This window comes from Chiloscyllium plagiosum, chromosome 1 (genome assembly GCF_004010195.1).
Source record: "Chiloscyllium plagiosum isolate BGI_BamShark_2017 chromosome 1, ASM401019v2, whole genome shotgun sequence".
Taxonomy (NCBI): domain Eukaryota; kingdom Metazoa; phylum Chordata; class Chondrichthyes; order Orectolobiformes; family Hemiscylliidae; genus Chiloscyllium; species Chiloscyllium plagiosum.
This window is the reverse complement of record NC_057710.1, coordinates 144,809,219-144,832,013: the sequence shown is the minus strand read 5'-3', so window position 1 is coordinate 144,832,013 and position 22,795 is coordinate 144,809,219. Positions and strand designations below refer to the sequence as shown.

The 22,795-nt window shown below is 44.1% G+C and overlaps 1 protein-coding gene across 3 annotated transcripts in view; it reads left to right on the top strand.

Annotated features, from left to right (window-relative positions):
- fstl5 (follistatin-like 5) overlaps positions 1-22,795 on the top strand; it is a 534,185-nt gene that overhangs the window by 506,866 nt on the left and 4,524 nt on the right. For all 3 annotated transcript variants that reach the window (XM_043698761.1, XM_043698740.1, XM_043698750.1), the window contains 2 exons: positions 7,197-7,304; positions 12,611-12,735. In XM_043698761.1, the coding sequence (XP_043554696.1) occupies positions 7,197-7,304; positions 12,611-12,735 (233 nt within the window). The remainder of the gene's footprint in view (positions 1-7,196; positions 7,305-12,610; positions 12,736-22,795) is intronic.

Here is a 22,795-nt window from a genome sequence, read left to right as displayed (position 1 = left end):
AATGTACTATGGGGAAAAGGCAGAATTTAGCAATAAATCAAAATGTTCAAAGTTTGGGAGAAGATTTGTAGCTCGGGTGCTCGTTGTTGTGGTTCTGTTCGCCGAGCTGGGAATTTGTGTTGTAGACGTTTCGTCCCCTGTCTAGGTGACATCCTCAGTGCTTGGGAGCATCCAGTGAAGTGCTTCTGTGATGTTTCCTCCAGCATTTATAGTGGTTTGTACCGGCCGCTTCCGGTTGTCAGTTCCAGCTGTCCGCTGCAGTACGCCAGCTGTGCGCCACATACGAACAACTCCGGTTCCTGCATGAACGCCGAAACTGCAGCGGACAGCTGGAACTGACAACCGGAAGCGGCAGAGACAAACCACTATAAATGCCGGAGGAAACATCACAGAAGCGCTTCACAGGAGGCTCCCAAGCACTGAGGACGTCACCTAGACAGAGGACGAAACATCTGCAACACAAAGTCCCAGCTCGGCGAACACAACCACAACATAAATCAAAATGTTCAGAGACTCAATGTGCAGACATGATGCGACCAAGTGGCCATATCTGCATTGTAACGATTCTATAATTCTGATAACACATTTAGGTCAAATACCCTTGTTTGCTATTCTAACAAAGTTGTTAAGCCATTTATATTAAAAAAGTTATTAACTTCATTGTAATAGCACAGTCATCTTTCAGAATGTTTTGCAACAACAGAATCTTTGAATAATTTACGCTAAAACTTCTATTACTCCATTATTTATGTAGTGAGACATGAACCCAAGATCACAGTCTTCATGTGTGCAGAACTTGGCTATCAGTTTCTGCTTGGCGGTTCTGCATTGTTCTGTAACTTGAAGTTGGCCTTGTAGGACGCTTACCTGAAGAACTCGATGGACACCTAAAAATTTTGAAGGAACCTCATAAGAATGGGAAATGATGCTCAACTCATCAAATGCGGGTTCCAACATGCGACAGTGAAAAACTGCAACTACCTCCTCAGAAGGCAGACACAGGATATGTCTGATATAGTGCCCTTTGTCATCTAGTACGTCCCCAGAGCGGAGAGACTGTGCCATATTCTTTGCAGCCTTCAACATGTTGTTAATGATGCTGAGTATCTCGCCAAGATCATCCCTACTCCTCCACTTCTCACCTTGAAACAACCGCCAAAACTTAAACAGACCATTGCTTGCAGCAAACTACCCAGCCTTCAGGAGAATATCGACTACAACACCACACACCCCTGACATGGCAGCCTCTACAAGATGTCAGATCATTGACATGGAGACTAATGTCACACATGGGAACACCACCCACCACATACACAGCTGATACTCATGTCACTCATCCAATGTCTATCCCATACGCTGCAGGCAAGAATGCCCTGAGGCTTGCCATGTTGGCGAGACCATGCATTCGCTACGGCAACAGATGAATGGACTCCGCGCATTAATCACCAGACAAGAATGTTCCCTCCCAGTCAGGGAACACTTCAGTGGTCATGGACATTCAACCTTCAGGGCAAGTGTCCTCCAAGGCAGCCTTCACAATACACAACAATGCAGAATTGTCGAGCAGAAACTGATAGCCAAGTTCCATACCCATGAAGATAGCCTCAACTGTGATCTTGGGTTCATGTCACAATAGATGTGACCTTATCACACTTTTATATCTGTACAATCTTCCTTACTGTCCTATTTTGACAACATCACCTGGATAAATTTCATGATATCTCTATCTTGGATTACTTATGAATTTGGTTAGACCTTCAGCATACCTGTCATATTATTCCAGTCATTTAGTTTATCTCCAGCACCACCTTATTTTAATTTCTTTGTAATTATCTCTCTGTTTCATTTAATTGGATTGTATGTCATCCCATTCAGCCGATGACACTTTCCTCACACCATCTAACACTTTGGATTGCCTGTCGGGACTTATTATTCAGCACTCCACTCACACCATTTGTGTGGTCTTTTCATTTCTCTGCCCTTCATCTCTCCCTGCCCTGAAATTCTGTGTCTGTGTGTTTCTCTCTCACTTCACCTGACAACGGGGCTATGCTCCAAATGCTTTTGATTTCAAATAAACCTGTCGGACTATAACCTGATGTTGTGTGACCTCTGACTTTGTCCACCCCAGTCTACCACCGGCCCATTCACATAACATAAATTGCAGTCTGACTTTGATATTCGAGCATTTTCTGCTATTTATCTTTCAAGGATATTGATTCCTTCCTTCCACTTATGAGAGATTGAGTTAAATTTCTATAACAGTAAAGATCTTGTGTAGTCATTTGAAAAAAGTAAGGTTGGTGGTATAAGTAATAATTGGTCTTTGTCCTTTCATGACCATCAGGTGTTACCGCAGCATGGTCAGTGAACAGTGAACTAACTCATTTAACGCTGATTTAATTTATCCAAGCACTTCAAACTAAAAATAGCCCGCAAAGCTTTGGTTTTAAATACTGTCAAAGTTTAGTTATCAGATGAATTACAGATACAACAACCAAGAGAAAATATTGATGAAATATATTTATAAAGGTGAAAGTAAGTCCATTGCCAGTTCTGACTTATTGACTGTTTGTAGATTCTTTCTAAAGGATTTAAAATCTTTAAATCAGAAATCAGCAGCTGCAGTTGTTTTTGTAGTTGAATAGTTGGAGATTTCTTGTGCCGGTAGACCCAGTATGTATAACAAATTTAGACAGGGGGTGAGGGAGAACAGGTTCAAAGTTTGTGCGAAGATTTGTAGCTCGGGTGCTCGTTGTTGTGGTTCTGTTCGCCGAGCTGGAAGTTTTTGTTGCAAACGTTTCGTCCCCTGGCTAGGCGACATCATCAATGCTTGGGAGCCTCCTGCGAAGCGCTTCTTTAATGTTTCCTCCGGTGTTTATAGTGGTCTGTCCCTGCCGCTTCCGGTTGTCAGTTTCAGCTGTCCGCTGTAGTGGCTGGTATATTGGGTCCAGGTCGATGTGTTTGTTGATGGAGAAAAGGTTTCAATTTCCTTGCTGGTTCTGTGGTTATGGCATTTACAGATTGCTAGGACTCTTTCAGCAAAATTGTGGTTGATTTCTCTTTTAAACTGAGAACTCTATCTCTGACTCAGCGACCTCTTGGGGAGATCTGCTTTGAAATGGTGTATAACAGTTTCATGTACAAATCAAACTGAAAGTGGCTGCTTTCACAAATCATTGGTGTGGAAATAAAAGTCAAAAGTCTGACTTTGTGGGTCCTTCCCAGCTTAAAATTCCAATGCCTTTTTAAAAAATCCATTATGTTGTCAAAGGAGAAATCAAAATCTGAGTGGCTTCCTTTGTGATTCATTTTTGGGTAAAAATGAATTGACAATGGCAGTCATGTGACTTCTGGAAGCCATCTCATAAGTTGCTGTGTTTTGTTTTTAAAAGCTTAGTAAAATATTTAATATAAGATTAAAACTGGATGACAGTACAAAATATTGGGCTGAATATTGCCCGTCATTTAGGTATGGTCAAAGGAACAGGAAGGCTGGCAAATTAGAGCATAACGTCCTGAGGGGCATGATTTCCCACAACCATGTAATTTTGTCAACAGCAGGACAGCCATCCACACAAAGTTCAATTGAGCCAATTAGATAACGGAATACCAGTTCCAACCTCTGTGTACATTTGGCACCATGTATCAAAACAATATGTCTTGTAAAACTTGGTGAGCCTCCACTGGACTGGTGGAGGTATTTCTTTTTGGGAAATTCTTTGGTCTGCAGTCAATAATGTTGCCTGCCCACAATTTCTATTCTCCTGGCACGGTGGCTCAGTGGTCAGCACTGCTGCCTCACAGCGCCTGGGACCCAGGTTCAATTCTAGCCTTGGGCGACTGTCTATGTAGAGTTTGCACGTGCTCCCCGTGTCTGCATGGGTTTCCTCCCACAATCCATAGGTGTGCACATCAGGTGAATTGGCCATGCTAAATTGCCCATAGTGTTAGGTGCATTATTCAGGGATGCAGGTAGGGCAGGGGAATGGGTCTGGGTGGGTTACTCTTCGGAGGGTCAGTGTGGACTTGTTGGGCAGAAGGGCCTGTTTCTATACTGTAAAGATTCTACTCTAAAAATTCTAATCTAATCCTTGTCCCTTACCTGCCAAATATATTCAGCCCCAGTGGCAAAACATCTGCCACCTATGAAAAATTGTGCCAACGTAGTTTGAAAGTTCACATAACTTCACACGAAGAATATTTTTCTCCTTGAATGGAGAATGTAGATTGAGCACTAGGAGTGCAATTGGAAAATGCAAGTACAGACACTGAGAAAATATGGGTGGAGCTCAAAAATAAGAAGGGTGCAATCTGATGGGATTATACTACAGGCACCCAACTACCACTGAGATATTGAAGGACAAGTATGTAGGCAGATTATGGAAGGGTGTATTAACAACAGGGTTGTCACAATGGGTGACTTTAACTTCCCCAGTATTGACTAGGAATTCCTTAGAGCAAGAGGCTTAGACAAGGCAGAATTTGTGAGATGCATCCAAGAGGGTTTCTTGAAACAGTGTGTGGATAGTCCAAATAGGAGCCACGCTGGACCTTATCTTGACAAATGCATCTGACCAGGTGACAGATCTTTCAATGGGAGAGCATTTTAGAAACAGTGATCACAATTCCTGAAGTTTTAAGATAGCTACAAATAAGGATACGTCACAACCTTGCAATTTGAGGAAACAAATTCTGATAGTATTAGGCAAGACCCTGGGAGAGTTAAGCAGCAGCAGCTATTACCAGGCAAATCCACATTTAACATGTGGGAGTTGGTTAGTAATCTACTGATCAGAATTCAGATAAAGTATTTAAGAAGGAAAGACAAGAATAGCAATGTAAGGGGCCTGTGCTTAATGAGAGAGATTATGCATTTAGTCAAAAGGTAAAAAAGGAGCATCATGTAAGGTTTAGGTTTAGGATGCTGTAATTGGACAAGGTCCCATGAGGAATATGAAGAATGTAGGAAAGGCCCAAGCAGGGAATTAGGTGAGCAAGGAGGTGCTGTAAAATAACCTTGGCAAGTAGGATTAACAAGAATCCCAAGGCATACTATACATAGTTTATAAACAAGAATAAAGCAAGAGAGATGATAGGACCCACTCAAGGATAAGCCAAGGATCTTGTGGTTGGAGGCAGAGCATGTGGGTGAGATCTGAAATCAGTACTTTGCATTGGTATACACCCGGATGAAGGACATGGAGGACAGTAAGATCAGTATGGAGCATGCTAATATGCTATGGCACTTTGAGATCAATAACTACGTGGTGCTGGGTCTCGTGAAGAGAATTGGGAGTACAAGTCCCCAGCACTTAATGGTATCTACCCAAGATTATTGAGAGAAGCAAGAGAGCATATTGCTATAAGTTCTTTGTATCCTCATGAGCCATGAGGAAGGTCCCAAAGGACTGATGAGTAGCTCATATTATTCCTCTGTTCAAGAAGGGAAATAGGAATAATCCAGGAAACTATAAACTGGTGTGTTTGATATTGGTGGTTGGAAAGCTATTGGAGAGAATTTGTAGGGATAGGATTTATGCACATTTGGAAATGCGTGACCTAATTAGTAATAATCAACATGGCTTTATGCAGGCCAGATCATGTCTTACTAGCTGTTACAGATCAGGTCAAACCCCTCAAAATATTTTCAGACAGTAGCCTGGACCCTAATTGTTTTCTTACTTTAGAGGCAGTTGTGAACGGGATATTCCAGGTATAATGCAGCTGGTCAAACCACTCGACTTTAAGCAAAACAGAATTTATGTAAACATTACAGTTGTAACATGAGCAAAGGAAAATGGAATTTAAGGTAACATAATTATTGAAAAACTTAACCGACCCGATATAGCAACTTAACTAAGGAACTGTTCCAATCCTGCAACATCCCGTAAACATACCCCTTGGCAAAAAGGTAAATTGAAACACAAATTCTTACATGCAGGAGGGAACAACATCCAAAGAGTTTTCAGAGAAAAAGTCAGTCAGGAATCATTTGCTGAAGCTGCAATCTTTCCTGGACTCCAACATCTTGCGACTGCCACAGCTAAACCAAACGAGAAAAAGCCTGAACTGGGAGAATTGACCAGTCCACTGCCATTGTTAAACTCAGCTCTTTGTAGACCCATCTGCCTTTATGACCTCTCAACAAATCCCAAGGACAAAATCACCTTGTTAAAGTGACAGCATCGCCACACTAACTTGATTGTATTTTTCAAGAGATGATGAAGATGATCAATTTGGGTACAGCAGTGGATGTTGTTTACATGCGTTTCAGTAAGGTTTCAACAAGGTCCCTCATGATAGGCTCATCCAGATGATGCGTGGGCCCTGGGTGACTTGGCTGCTTGTATTCAGAATTGGCTTGCCCTTAGAAAACAGTGGGTAGTAGTGGAAGGGTTTTTCCAATGAATAGTGTTCTGCAGGAATCCATATTGTGACCTTTGCTGCTTGTGATATATAAAAATGACTTTGATTAGAAATGTAGTTGGGTGGTTAGTAAATTTGCAGATAACACAAAGATCAGTAGAGTTGTGGACAGTGTAGGAGATTGTCAAAGGTTATAGCAGGATTTAGACCAGTTTCAGAAAAGGGCAGAGAAATGGTGGAAGGAGTTTCATCTGGACAAGTTTGAAGTGTTACACCTTGGGAGATCAAATGGCAAGGAAAAGGATACAGTTATTGGCAGGACTCTGAACAGCATTGATGTGCAGGGGAATCTTTAGGTTCAATTCCATAGCTCTGTGAAAGGGCTACACAAAGTAGATAGAGTGGTAAAGAAGGTATGTGAAGGTATAGGAAAAGAATTTACGTTGTCCAGGGGTAACAAGCCCAACTCAAAACACTGCAACTCAATGAACTGAAGACAGTCCTTAAAATCCCTCTAAAGGATTGAATGCATCTTCAAAGATGTCTCAAAAATGTCTTCCTTCACTGCAGGTGTCCTTCACCAATGAAGGTCTATCCTTTATTGGACTTAAACTAGAGCAAACAATAACTTTGCCCCACCTCTTTCACTCCAGGTTTCTACATAAAGAATGAAGTGGGTCGTTGAAATCACAGTCAGTGATTGTGCTCCACACTGACTAGATAATTATGTTGTCTAATAAACCTTTATTGACTCTTAAAATAATGTGGATCTTTAATTTGTTATTAATTCAGTTTGTACAGCACATTGATTCCATTCTCCATTGCAGATTGTAACGACTGATCCAGTTCCAGTGAAACTTCACTATGATAAATCACATGATCAAGTCTGGCTTCTTAGCTGGGGTGATGATGAAAAAAGCTCGCCAACATTGCAAGTAAGTATTTTTAGTTCCAGCAGAAGAAGTGGTGGAAATCCATTAAAAATTGCAAGTTATACAAATACATGATTACACGCATTTCTAATTGTGTGTAATTAGTGCTCTTGATTAGTGAAGGTGAGCAAACTTATTGAGTTTACTGTTAACACTGGCTATTGACGACTGAACAAAGATCAAACTCCCTGAAATATTTAACCAGGCTTATTCAATAGCATTCACAGCTTGACTGGAAATTTTACTTCCCTGAATCAGATTGGCATGGAGGTAGAACAGCAAAGAGAAAGGCCAATCAGCAGAGTGGCTAAAATTTCTGCCAATGTTTCCAGTTGCCTCCATTTTCCCGTGATCAAGGGAGAAAATGGAGGACAAGCAAACCATCTTCTTTTCAGAAGTTAATTAACACTACGGGCTCCCATCTTGGGAAACTTTTTTGGATCTTTTGCAAGCTGATAAGGGTTCAGCAACTGTCAGGTTTTATACCAGCCATATGGAGACAGGAAACATTTTAAAAGTGAAATACCTTTTAACATCTTGACCAGAGAATACCCAAGAACACTGTAAGAGGCAAGGGAAGAAATTGCAGGGGCCCTGGCTGATATTTTTGCATCTTCATTAGCCACGGGTGAGGTCCGGGGAGGAAGGAGGGTAGCTTATAATTGTGCCATTATTCAAGAAGGACTGCAAAGAAAAACCTGGGATCTTTAGATCAGTAAGCCTAACATTTGTGGTAAGTAAGGTACTTGAGAAAGTTCTGAGATATGATATACATGCATTTGGAAAGACAGGTTTTGATTAGGAGTAGTCAGCATGGCTTTATGTGTGGGAGATCATGCCTCACAAAAATGTCAGAGTCCTTTGATAAAGTGACCAGGAAGGTTGATGAGGGCTGGGTGTTAAACGTAGTCTATATATATTTCAGTAAGGCCTCTGATCATGCTCCACATGGTAGTTGCTCTGGAAGGTTAGATCACATGGAATCCAGGAGGAGCTGGCAAATTGCACAAACAGTTTGCTTGATGGTAGGGAGCAGATGGTAATAGTGGAAGAATGCTTGTCGGACTAGAGGCCTGTGATCAGTGGAGTGCCTCAGGAGTTGGTCCTGGGCTCATTGCTGTTTGTTATCTCTATCAATGACTTGGATGAGTATAATCAAGACATGATTAGTTAGTTTGCAGATGACACTAAAATAGGCAGTATCATGAACAGTGAGGACAGTTATCAGAAAACGGAAACAGGATCTTGATTAGCTGGGAAAGTGGACTGAGTTATGGAAAATGGAGTTTAATATAGATAATATAGACACTATTCAAAAGGGCCACAACACACTGCAGTACACAAGAACTGCAAAAAGAGGAGGAAGAACACCTATACAATGTATTCGCCAAAAACGGATACTCGCGCAATTTCATCAATAGATGCCTAAGGGAAAGACAACGGAACGAGGACATGCCGCAAGCCAAAGGACTAGCCACACTACCATACATCAAGAGCATTTCCGAACTGACAGCCAGACTACTGCGACCACTAGGACTCATAACAGCACACAAACCAACAGCCACTCTCAGACCACAACTCACCAGGACGAAGGACCCGATACCCAGCATGAGCAAAACCAATGTAGGGTACAAAATCCCATGCAAGGACTGCACAAGGCAATACATAGGACAAACAGGAAGACAGCTAATGATCTGCATCCATGAATACCAACTAGCCACGAAACGACACAACCAACTATCCTTAGTAGCCACACACGCAGATGACAAGCAACATGAGTTCGACTGGGACAACACTACTATTATAGGACAAGCCAAACAGAGAACAGCCAGGGAATTCCTACAGGCATGGCATTCATCCACAGATTCAATCAATAAGCACAACGACCTGGACCCAATATACCGACCACTGCAGTGAACAGCTGGAACTGACAACCGTAAGCGGCCAGTACAAACCACTATAAATGACGGAGGAAACATCACAGAAGCGCTTCACAGGAGGCTCCCAAACACTGAGGATGTCACCTAGACAGGGGACGAAACGTCTGCAACACAAATTCCCAGCTCGGTGAACAGAACCACAACAACGAGCACCCGAGCTACAAATCTTCTCCCAAACTTTAATAGATAAGTGTGAAAATCAAATCAATGTAAGAGTTTCATGGTGAATTGTAAGGCCTTCAGGAGTGTAGGGGAACAGAGGGACCTTGGAGTTTAGGTTCACAGTTCCCTATAAGTGGCAGCACAGGTAGAGAGGGCAGTGAAGGCGGCTTTTGGCACACTGGCCTTCATCAGTCAGGGCAATGAGTATGGAAGTTGGGAAGTTATGGTGCAGTTGTACAACACATTGGTGAGGCCGCACTTGGAGTATTGTGTTCAGTTTTGGTCACCGTGCTATAGGAAGGATGTTATTAAACTGGAAAAGTGCAGAAAAGAAATTAAAAGGATGTTGCCAGGACTCAAGAGTCTGAGTTATAGGGCAAGTTTGGAGAAGCTAAGACTTTTTCTTTAGAGCAGAGGAGACTGAGGAGGGACCTTATAGAAGTGTATAAGATCATGAAAGGCATGGATAGGGTGAATGCACTGCGCCTTTTTCCCAGGTTTGGGGAATCATGGACTAGAGGACATCAGTTTAATGTTAGAGGGGAAAGAATAAAAGGGAACCTGAGGGGCAACTTTTTTTACACAGAGGGTGTTACGCATACAGAATGAGCTGTCAGCAGAAGTGGTTGAGGCTGGTACATTAACAGCATTTAAAAGGGATTTGGACAAATATATGGATAGGAAAGGATTAGAAGGATGTGGGCCAACTGCAGGGAAATGGGGTTAGCGTGGATGGACATTTGGTCGGCGTGGACAAGTTTGGGTCAAAGGGCATGCTGTAGGACTCTCTGACTCTATGACGCAGTCATTATGTTATTAGTTCAGACTTGTTAGATAGCTGTGATTGATAGTCTGTCTCAGATTAGGCAGTTGTTTGAAGGCAAGAAGTGAAGGCGTAGGGATGCCCTTGGAATGATGTTCAGTATCATTGATGACATATTGAAGATTGCAAAGAACAAGGTGTAGTTTCTCCACTCCGGGGAAGTACTGAATGGTGAAGGGGAATCTAACAGCCGTGTCCCACATCTGTCTTATGAGGAGGTCACAGCGGTTTTCGCTGTGGCATGTCAGAACTGGCAATTGATGAGTTGATCATCGTATCCTATTCCTTTGAGTGCATGAGGAGGTATCCATCATGTTCCTCCTCATCTCAGCAGATCATGTGTGTATGCAGGGCTTGTCCATAGGGGATAGCTGCTTTAGCATGTTTAAGGTTGAAGCTGAAGAAGTGAATTATCATGAGGTTATCCGTGGACCATCATTCACAGCAACCTACCAAGCCTTCAAGAGAGCAGCAACCACAGCATCACACAACATTGCCATGGCAACCTCTGCAAGGCATATTAGATTATCAACATTGATACCACCATCACATGTGGTACGTATTCATTTGGCTAGGTCAATGCTGTCTACCTCATACCTTACAGGAAAGGAATCTCTGAAGGCATATGTTGGTGAGACCATGCAGACACTATGGCAATAGGTGAACTGACCTATTTAATAGGCAGGAATGTTCCCTCCCAGGTGGGGAACACTTCAGCAGTCAAGGATATTCAGCCTGCAGTCTTTGAGTAAGCATTCTCCAGGCAGCCTTCAAGATACACAACAATGCACAATCGCCAAACAGAAACTGAGAGCCAAGTTGCATACCCATGAGGATGGCCTCAACCATGATCTTGGGTTCATGTCACATAAAATCTTCTTTACTGTTGCTTTGACATAATCACCTTGGTAACTTGTTATTATCTCTCTACCTTAGTTAGTTTTATGTGGAAGAGCCGGTATTGGGCTGGGGTGGACAAAGTTAAAAATCACACAACACCAGGTTGTAGTCCAACAGGTTTATTTGGAAGCACTGGCTTTCAGAGATCTGCTCCTTCTTCAGGTGGTTGTGGACCATAAGATTGTAGGGCACAGCATTTATGGCAAAGGATTACAACTGGAATGATATATTGCACAAACCTGGATTGGTGTTCAGTCTTTCATCTTTTGGAATGGGTTGCAGGTTTCGGTTCATTAACGTGTAAGTCCCAGAATTTATTTTAAAAGAACTTCTTTTAAATTCTATATCTTACAATCTTATGCTCCACAACCACCTGATGAAGATGCAGCGCTCTGAAAGCTAGTGCTTCCAAATAAACCTGTTGGACTATAACCTGGTGTTGTGTGATTTTTAACTTAGTTAGTTTGTGCAGGTTGGATTACTTGTTACTTTGGTTAGCGCCTCGTCAGATGCAGCGCTCTGAAAGCTAGTGCTTCCAAATAAACCTGTTGGACTATAACCTGGTGTTGTGTGATTTTTAACTTAGTTTGTGCAGGTTGGATTACTTGTTACTTTGGTTAGCGCCTCGTCATACGAATCCTATATCCTATGTTATTGCAGCTATTTGGTTTGTCTTATTTTTGTGTTTTTTTGTAACTATCTCTCTGCCTTAAGAAATTGGATTATAGGTCATCCCATCATTTGACACTTTACTCACACCGTCTGACACTTTGATCACCTGTAAAGACTGTTATTCAGCCTGTCACGCTATTTGTCTTATCTTTTGACACTCTTTATTACCTGGAATTACCTTGCCATTATCTCTCTACATATAAATCCTGAGCCTGTGCGCTTCCCTCCACTTTACCCGATGAAGGAGTGCTCTGAATGTTTGTGATTTCAAATAAACCAGTTGGACTATAACCTGTTGCCGTGTGACTTTGGCTAATCCAGTACTGCACCAGCACCTTCACACACACAAGGTTAAGTGCAAATAGTTTCCAAGTAATTGTACATTATAAGTATTTAGGCCAATAATGTAAGGTATTGAAAATTTTGTCAGAGCAATATTCACCTATAACAATGACATCTATGTGTTTCATAATCTATGTGATGCCAAATGAAGTCCTTTTTAAATGACTAACATTTCATAACTTTAAATTTATCTCAAGGATCGAGCAGTGAAATTGAACTAGTAATCTACAACTTTCTAATGATCAGCAAATCAAATAGGGGAAAATATACATGACCTCTTACAATCAGCAACAAACTGTTTTTTTCAGTTGAAGAGCAAGTATAAAGTCATTCATCAGGGCAAAGAATTATGTGGCCTTTTGAACCACAAAAGTTATTAAAAGCCTCAGCTTTACTACACCATTGGTCTCTTCAAAAACCTGTACTGGTTAAAATTTTCTATGTCATTCAATGTTTTCTTTTCTGTGCAGGTAATTAATCAAGCCAGTGAGAGTGCAGCCCATCACACTGTTCATACCCAACCAGTTGGAAAACAATTTGACAGGGTAGATGATTTTTTCATTCCATCTACTACGCTCATCATTAATCACATCAGGTAGGTGTGTCATCGAGTCTGTGTCGGTCAAAAAAAACCCAAATAACTATCCTATTTTCTAGCACTTGAACCATAGCCTTGTCTGTTTTAAGCCTCAAGTCCACATCTAAGTATTTCTTAAATGTTATGAGTGTTTCTGCCTCCATCACAATTACAGGCAGTGAGATCTGGATCCCCACCACCATCCAAGTGAAATAAAATCTCACATCCGCATTGAATCTCCTGCCCTTTGTATTGGTATACTCCCAGCTTGTGTATTAATATTTAGCATAACCAAGTATAGTGAAGAAAAGTTTGCAGATCTTTGCAAATGTAATTGCCAAAATTTGTCAAGAAGTTCCTTTACAAGTTAAAATAGGTGGTGACAGGAAAACTTCAGTGATACCTTGCTCCCAGCGGTTATTCTTGCTGAAGTAGATCACACTTGGACCGACAGTATTGTAGCAGCGATACGTTTGAGTGAGCCGGATGGTGTGAGGTCATTCAATTAACTGGTATCTCGTTACCATGGCAATGTTTAATTTTACATATCAATTGCAATTAGTATTGCCTTGAGGTACCAGCCACGAAAAATAGCTTTATAACAATTTTATAGTCACATCTCATCTTCAGTAAAGTGATAGCAATACGCTGCTTACTGATGCTCAGTTCTGCTTCCACCAGGCCCACTTAGCTCCAGACCTCAACATAACCTTGGTCCATATACGGACAAAAGTGCTGAACTCAAGAGCGAAGGTGAGAGTGAGCAGCAATGGATCATTTCACTGAGCATGGGCATCAATGAGCCCTAAACCTACTCAAATCAGTCAGCATCCCCAATGTTAGGGGTTAAATTGAGCAAAAACATGAAGGTATCTAACATCTTAGTTTCAGAGCATGTCTGGACAGGCTCCTCAGGTAATGAAGCAAGTCCAACCTTTTTCAGCTACCTCATGAATAACCGCCCCCGTATCATAAGCTCAAATTTGGGGATGTTTGCTGCTGACTGCTCAATGTTTAGTGCGATCTATGATTCCTCATATACTGAACTAGTTCATGCCTGAGACGCTGTTCACAGAGGCTGTTCGGTGACTAGGAACATTCAAATGGGCCACACAATGACCACCTCCAACAAAAGGGTTGAGAGAAGTGCATGCGAGCTCCCCCGTTGGTCTGACAACAAGAGAAAGCAGATATGTAGGCACATTTTAGACAAGTTTAAAAGTAATAGGGTAGTCATAGTAGAGGATTTCAACTTCTCAAACATCAAGATATTTAGAGCGTGGAGTTCTTCAATTGCCTCCAGGAGGGTCTTTCAAGCCAGCAATAGAAGACTCTCCAAAAAAGATCATAGAACACAGATCTAAGCAGAGGAACAGGCCCTTCAGTCCACAATGTTGTAACAAACACAACGGCAAATGAAACTACTCCTCGGTCCATTTCCTTCCATTCCTTACATATTTGTGTACTTATCTTAAAAGACTTTTTTAATGCCATTATTATATCTGCCTCCTCCATCATACTTGGCAGTGCATTCCAGACTCCTACCACTGTCTTGTAAAAACTTTGCCCCTCACATCTTTCAATTTTCACCTTCTTACCTGAAATGCATGTCCTCTAGTATTAGGCTTTTCAACCGTGGGAAAAAGATTCTGACCATCAACTCTATCTCATAATTTCATAGTCTTCTATCAAGTCTCCCCTCAGCCTCTGCCAATCAAGAGAAAACAACTTGAGTTTTTCCAGCCTCTCCTTACACCTCATGCCCTCTAATCCAGGCAGCACCCTAGTAAACCTCTTCTGGACCCTCTCCAAAGCCTCCACATCCTTCCTGTAATGTGGCGACCAGAATTGAACACATTACTTTAAATGTGGGCTAACCAAAGTCTTATAAAGCTGCAACATGACATCCTGACTCTTGTACTCAATTCCCTGACCAATAAAGGCACGCAAGCCATATACAGAGGAACCTCAATTATCCAAAGACACAGGTGGCGAGTATTTTGTTCGGATAATTGAATGCCAGATAACAGAGTTTAGCCAAATATCAGGACCTTGTGATCTTGTTCGGATAATCTGAAATTCGGATAATCGAATGCCGGATAATCGAGGTTCCTCTGTACCTTCTTTACCATCCTATCTACATGTTGTAAGTGAGGACTGCAGATGCTGGAGATCAAAGTTGAGTGTGGTGCTGGAAAGGCACAGCAGGTCAAGCAGCATCCGAGGAGCAGGAGCATTGACGTTTCGGGCATAAGCCCTTCACCAGGAATCATTCTGATGAAGGACTTATGCCCGAAAGGTGATTCTCCTGCTCCTCGGATGCTGCCTGACCTGCTGTGCTTTTCCAGCACCACACTCTCAATGATCTACTTGGTGTGGCCACCTTCAGGGGAAGCTATGATCTTGAACCCCAGGCTTCTTCTGCACATTAGTGCTGTTCAGAGTCCTGCCATTAACCTGCAATTTACCTTTCCTTAACATTTGATCTTCCAAAGTTCAGCACCTCACATTTGCCCGGATTAAACTCCACCTGCCATTTCTCCGCCCATATCTGCAATTGATCCATATCCTGTTGCAGTTTTTGACAACCTTCTACACTATCCATAACTCCGCTGATCTTTGTATTATCTGCAAGCTTACTACCCTATCCATACATATTTTCATCTAAATTGTTTACGTATACCACAAACAGCAGAAGTCCAGAATGGATACCTTTAGAATACCAGTAGTCACTGTCATACAGCCTGAAAAACACTCATCCACCAATCCTCCATTGTTTTCTATGGGAAAGCCAATTCTGAATCCACACCGTCAAGTCACAGTGGATCCCATACATCCTAATCTTCTGGGAGCTTGTTGAAAGCCTTTCTAAAATCTGTGTAAATAACGTCCACTGCTCTACTGATCATCAATCATCTTCGTCACCTACTCGAAAAATTCAATCAAGTTAGGAAGACATGATCTGCCCTGCACAAAACCATGCTGACTGTCCCTCATTAGGTCATGTCAAGAATTCTCTCAATAGCTTTCCAACCACAATGTGAGATTCACTGGTCTAGAGTGTCCTGGATTATCCCTACTTCCCTTCTTGAACAGAGGAACAACATTAGCTAATTGCCAGTCCTCTGGGACCTCCCCAGTGGCTAGCGAGTATACAAATGTTTTGGTCAAGGCCCAAGCAATCTCCTCCCTTGCCTATCTCAATAAGCTGCGTTAGATACTATCGGGCTCTGGGGACTTTTCCACTTGGCTCTTCAAGAAACCCAACACCTCTTCTTTGTTGATCTCAACATGCTGTAGCATATTAGCTTGCTCTACACAAATCTCATTATCCTCCACACCCTTCTCCTGGGTGAATACTGGACTTGCCTGAATAAAGCTCCTCCCAATTAACATTCCCTAGCTCCTGCCTAATACTGACACAATTTGCCCTCCCCCAATTTAGTACCTTCCCACAAAGTCCTGACATATCCTTATTCATAGCTAGCTTAAAATGTAAGGAATTGTGATCACTCTTTCCAAAATTCTCGCCCACTGAAACGTCACTCAACTGTCCAGGCTCATTAGCCAATACAAGATTCACTATTGTCCCTCCTTTAACTGGACTAGCCAGTTAACTGTTTCAAGAAATCCCCTTGGATGCACATGACAAATTCTGTCCCCGTAAGCCTTTTGCTGTAAAGGAATCCCAGTCAATATTGGGGAAGTTAAAGTCACCACTATGTCAACTCTCTATATTGCACTTTTCCATAATCTGCTGGCATATCTGGTCTTCAACCTCTCGGTGGCTGCTGGGGGACCTATCAGAGTGACTGCACCCATCTTACTTTTGAGTTCTGCCCATCTTGTCTCAATGGATGACTCCTCCAGTATGTCCTCTCTGAATGCAGATGGAACATTCTCCCTGATTTGTAGTGCAGCTCCTCCATCTCTTTTACTTTCCTCTCTATCTCATTTGAAACAATGAAACCTAGGAATATTGAGTAGCCAGTCTTGCGCCTCTCTCATCAAGTCTCTGTCATGACCACAACATCATAGTTCCATGGACTGATTCAGGTTCTAAGCTGATCTGCCTTACCTTGCAGTAAACACACTTCAGTTCATTGATACCATCATGTTCATTTACCTGTCTCTGCCTATCTTTTCTTTCTGATTTACTGGTCCTAGCATCTATGTTCCCTTCAATCCCCCTATTGCTGACCTGCTGCTCTGGTTCCGAGACCTCTGCCTCTCTAGTTTAAACCTTCCCCAGTAGCACTAGGTAACCACCCTGCAAAGATATTGGTTCTCTTCCGGTTTAGCCGCAACCCGTCGTCTTGTACAGGTCATCCCTGCATTCATCTGTTCTATCTTTCTATTCCTTGCCTGGCTAGCACATGGCACTGGCAGTCACCCTGAGATTACTACCCTTGAGTTCTTACTCCTCAGCCTCTTTTCTCACTCCCTGTACTCACTCCACAGGACCTCATCCCACTTGGTGTCAATGTGCACCACCACCTCTGGCTGCTCACCCTCTCCCTTCTGAACTTCTTGCAACCGCTCAGAGACTTCCTTGACCCTGACACCAGGGGGGGGCAACATGCCATCCTAGAGTCTCAAACACGGCCACAGAAATGCCTGTCGGTGCCCCTAACTAGCGAGCCCGTGACCACTATTGCTTGCTTGGATCTTGCCCAACTCTGCACTACAGCAGAGCTGGTTGTGCTGCCACAGGCCTGGCTGCTGCTGGTATACTCCCCTAAGAGATTAGGGACCCTCAACAGTACCTAAAATGGCATACTTGTTAGACAAGGAAATAACCATGAAAGACTCTTGCAGTATCCTCTCTTGGTGGTCACTCATCTACCTGACTGAATCTATGGTGTGACCACCTTCCTGTAACTAGAGTCTATCACATCCTCTGTCCCCATATGCTCCCCAGTGTGCCCAACTGCCACTCCAACTGAACAACGTGGTCTGTGAGGAGCTGCAGCCAGGCACATTTCCTGCAAACGTTATCATCGGGAATGCTCGATTAACCCCATTTCTCCCACACCCGGCAGGAGGAGCAACTACTGACCCAACTACCAAGTCCACCCCTTTACACTAAGAAAGATGGAAGAATCTTACTTTTCCTTTACCTTCCTTGCTCAGTGTTCACCGAAGAGAAAGTGAGGACTGCAGATGCTGGCAAGTCAGAGTTGAAAAGGGTGGTGCTGGCATCCAAGGAGCAGCAGAGTCGACATTACAGGCATCAGTCCATCATCAGGAATGTGGAGCGGGAAGGGGGATAAGAGATAAATGGAGGGGTGGAGGGTAGGGCTGGGTGAAGGTAGCTGGGAAGGTGATAGGTGGATGCAGGTGGGGTAATTGTGATAGAACATAGAACATAGAAGAATACAGCGCAGTACAGGCCCTTTGGCCCTCGATGTTGCGCCGTTCCAAGCCCACCTAACCTATACTAACCCACTATCCTCCATATACCTATCCAATGCCCGCTTAAATGCCCATAAAGAGGGAGAGTCCACCACTGCTACTGGCAGGGCATTCCATGAACTTACGACTCGCTGAGTGAAGAACCTACCCCTAACTTCAGTCCTATATCTACCCCCCCTTAATTTAAAGCTATGCCCTCTTGTAATACCCGACTCCATACGCGGGAAAAGGTTCACACTGTCAACCCTATCTAACCCGCTAATCATCTTGTACACCTCAATCAAGTCACCCTTAAACCTTCTTTTCTCTAATGAAAACAGCCCGAAGTGCCTCAGTCTTTCCTCATACGGTTTTCCTTCCATACCAGGCAACATCCTGGTAAACCTCCTCTGCACCCGTTCCAGTGCCTCCACATCCTTCCTATAGTATGGCGACCAAAACTGCACATAATATTCCAGATGCGGCCGTACCAGAGTCTTATACAACTGCATCATGACCTCAGGACTCCGGAACTCAATTCCTCTACCAATAAAAGCCAGTACGCCATATGCCTTCCTCACCGCACTATTTACCTGGGTGGCAACTTTCAGAGATCTGTGTACATGGACACCAAGATCCCTCTGCTCATCCACACTACCAAGTATCCGACAATTAGCCCAGTACCCATTCTTTTTGTTATTCTTCCCAAAGTGAGTCACCTCGCACTTAGCTACATTGAATTCCATCTGCCACCTTTCTGCCCAGCTCTGCAGCTTCTCTATATCCTGCTGTAACCTGCCACATGCTTCCTCACTGTCAACAACTCCTCCGACTTTCGTGTCATCCGCAAACTTGCTCACCCAACCTTCTAACCCCTCTTCCAGGTCATTTATAAAAATGACAAACAGCAATGGTCGCAAAACAGATCCTTGCGGAACACCGCTAGTGACGGCACTCCATGAAGACACTTTGCCATCAACTACTACCCTCTGTCTTCTTCCATCCAGCCAATTCCTAATCCAAACCTCCAACTCACCCTCAATGCCATATCTCCGTATTTTCTGCAGTAGCCTACCATGGGGAACCTTATCAAACGCCTTACTAAAATCCATATATACCACATCTACCGCTTTCCCCTCATCAACCTCCTTCGTCACCTTTTCAAAGAATTCAATAAGGTTTGTGAGGCACGACCTGCCCTTCACAAAAGGGCATGCTGGTTTTGTGGCAGAGTTCGGTCCTTGCACCACAGTCTTTAGAGTTTCACTTTATGTTTACATGAGTCAGTGCAGATGGTGGAGCGGATAGGTGAGTAGGAAGATGGATGAGTAGGACACATCAAGAGGGCGGTGCCATGTTGGAGGTTTGGATCTGGGATGAGGTAGGGGGAGGGGAGATTTGGAAACGAATGAAGTTGATGTTGATGCCCTGTGGTTGAAGGGTCCCAAGGGAGAAGATGAGGCGTTCGTCCTCCAATTGGCAAGTGGATTTGATTTGGCGGTGAAGGTGGCCCAGGACATGCACGTCCTTGCAGGAGTGGGAGGGGGAGTTGAAATGGCCAGCCAAAGGATGATGGGATTGTCTGGTGCGTGTGTCCCAGAGATGTTCCCTGAAACGCTCTGTGAGTTGGTGTCCTGTCTCCCCGATGTAGAGGAGACCACATCGAGAGCAATGGGCACAGCAGGTGAGGTGGGTGCATGTGCAGAAAGATGTCTGCCTGATGTAAAAAGATCCTTTGGGGCCTTGGATGGAGGTGAGGGGGGAGGTTTTACACCTCTTGTGGTGGCAAGGTAAGGAGTTGTGTGTGGAGGATGTTGGCTGGCCACACAGCCAACGGATACTGCTGGTCACGGGCTCGCTAGTTAGGGGCACCGACAGGCATTCTCATGAATGAGCTGCTTTTTTTATTTAACTGGCTAGTTGCAGCCTGTGTGTTACTCTTTTATTTTTTGAAACAAGGACAATGCTGGTTTTGTGGCAGAGTTCGGTCCTTGCACCACAGTCTTTAGAGTTTCACTTTATGTTTACATGAGTTTTCACCTTTTTTGTTTGGACTGAGCCCCTGTGAGTCAGCTGCATTTTTGCAAATGGGCTGTGTCTTTCTGGGCGGGTCTGGGCTTCTGTGGGTGAACCAGACCTCTGTGGAGACTGAACACCTGTATGTGTGCTGCAAGGTGTGTACTTGCTACCTTTAGGAGTGGACCCTGCCTTTGGGTGCAGGCACTGACTTTGGGAGTAGATCTGTATTGGAAATGGACTCAGCCTTTTTGATGATTGGTTGCATTTTCTGTTGCGTATCCTTGAGTCTGGGAGTCCTTATCAGGAGGAGAAAGTGAGGACTGCAGATGCTGGAGATCAGAGCTGAAAATGTGTTGCTGGAAAAGCGCAGCAGGTCAGGCAGCATCCAAGGAACAGGAGAATCGATGTTTCGGGCATAAGCCCTTCTTCAGGATTCCTGAAGAAGGGCTTATGTCCGAAACGTCAATTCTCCTGTTCCTTGGATGCTGCCTGACCTGCTCCGCTTTTCCAGCAACACATTTTCAGCTTCAGTCCTTATCAGGAGTCAGAAAGTGAGTAGCTTGTTCCAAAAGCCAGGTGATTCATAGATCATCCCAAAAACCAGAAGGTGGGTAGGCTGTCCCACAAGCTGGAAGGTGAGTAGGCTGTCCCGAGAGCTAGAAGGTGAATAGGCCATCTCGAGAGCTGGAAGGTGGGTAGGCTGTCCCACAAGCTGGAAGGTGAGTAGGCCGTCCCGAGATCTGGAAGGTGAGTAGGGCGTCCCAAGTGCTGGAAGGTGAGTAGGCCGCCCTAAGAGCTGGAAGGTGAGTTGGCCATTTCGAGAGCAGGAAGTGGGTAGGCCGTCCTGAGTGCTGGAAGCTGGGTAGGCTGTCCCGAGTGCTGGAAGGTGGGTAGGCCGTCCCGAGTGCTGGAAGGTGGGTAGGCTGTCCCGAGTGCTGGAAGGTGAGTAGGCCGTCCCGAGAGCTGGAAGGTGAGTAAGCTGTCCCGAGAGTTGGATGGTGAGTAGGCCGGCATGGTGGTTCAGTAGTTAGCACTGCTGCCTCACAGCACCAGTGACCCGGTTTCGATTCCAGCCTCGGGCGACTGTCTGTGTGGAGTTTGCGCATTCTCCCCACATCTGCGTGGATTTCCTCCGGGTGCTCCGGTTTCCTCCCACAATATAAAGATGTGCAGGTCAGGTGAACTGGCCATGCTAAATTGTCCATAGTGCATTAGTCAGAAGGAAATGTATCTGGGTGGGTTACTCTTTGGAGGGTCGGTGTGGAGTTGTTGGGCCGAAGGCCCTGTTTCCACATTGTAGGCAATCTAATCTAATCTAGGCCGTGCTGAGAGCTGGAAGGTGAGTAGGCTGCCCTGAAATGCTGAAGGTGAGAATATCAAGAACTAAGTGAATATTGTACATTCAGGACAGTTTCAGACTGAGTGATAGAGTGTACCAGGAGGTGCAGCTTACTGTCAGTGACTGGGATGCAACCCAAAAAGCTGTTGTCAAGCTGATGGAGGAAAGCAAAGCCCTCCAAGTTGTGCTCAGAGCCCTACACCAAGCAGGCAAGGAAACAGAGCCTGCGCTATGGACCATTTGAAATGCCAGCACAAACCTGAAAAATTAAAGTCCCAACTTCCTGCTTAAAGGGGAATGATGTGAATGAGACAATCGAATTAGATTGGGACAGCGATTATGGGATAGGCTGGGAGGAAGTGGAAATACAAGCCCATTGACATACTGAGAGTGACAATGATTGAGGATTGCCACCTCCTTTTCTGGAGACAGTTGGACCTTTGGTGCCCCCCCAGGATGTTACTGTGCCCCCCATCAACCTACTGACCACAACCTGTCAGGACGACCAGAACAATAACCCGACCCTCTTTGCAATTGGCAGTGATAGCAAAAAAAATCCATGAGTGTACAATTCACCCCAGTATGTTTTTCACAGCACCAAACACTAGAATGTCCTCCACAGACTCAACAATGTTGAGGAGGTAACATTAATGTCGATGTTCCTGAGTCCTGTGATCGATTCTGCCTTACCCAATCTTTAGAAAATGGGAAGGGGGAGCTACAGGCCATAGAAATGGCAGTCCTAGCTGCTGTAGGGTATGGTAGGAGAGACCCCCTGGAGGGATTAAATAACTGGAAGCAGGGAAAGAGAGAACACCCAACTGCATTTGCCAGGTGCCTAGGGATACAGTTCACAGGACACTTGCACAGGAGTCTTCCAAAGGAGTCTTCGGTGACTTAGATTTGATTGTGCTGACACCACAACACAGGGCAAATTGGACCTAATGCTAGTCCTGCATGGCACTGAGCCAATGAGGAAAGCCTTCTAAAAGTCTGTTTCCACAGACAACACCCACACAGAACTAGTGGGAAGAAGGATGGTTCAGGAGTGGGTGGAAGAGAACTGTATTACATTCAGTTCTGGTCACCGCATTATAGAAAAGATGTGGAACCTCTGGAAAAAGTACAGAGGAGATTCAGCAGGATGTTGTCTGGTATGTAGGGAAGGTCTGACAAGGAAAGGCTGAGGGATTGAGGCTGTTTTCGTTAGAGAGACGAAGGTTGGGAGGTGACTTAATTCAGATATACAGGATAATCAGAGGGTTGGATAGGGTGAACAGTGAGAACCTTTTTCTCGGATGGTGATAGCTAGCACGAGGGGACATA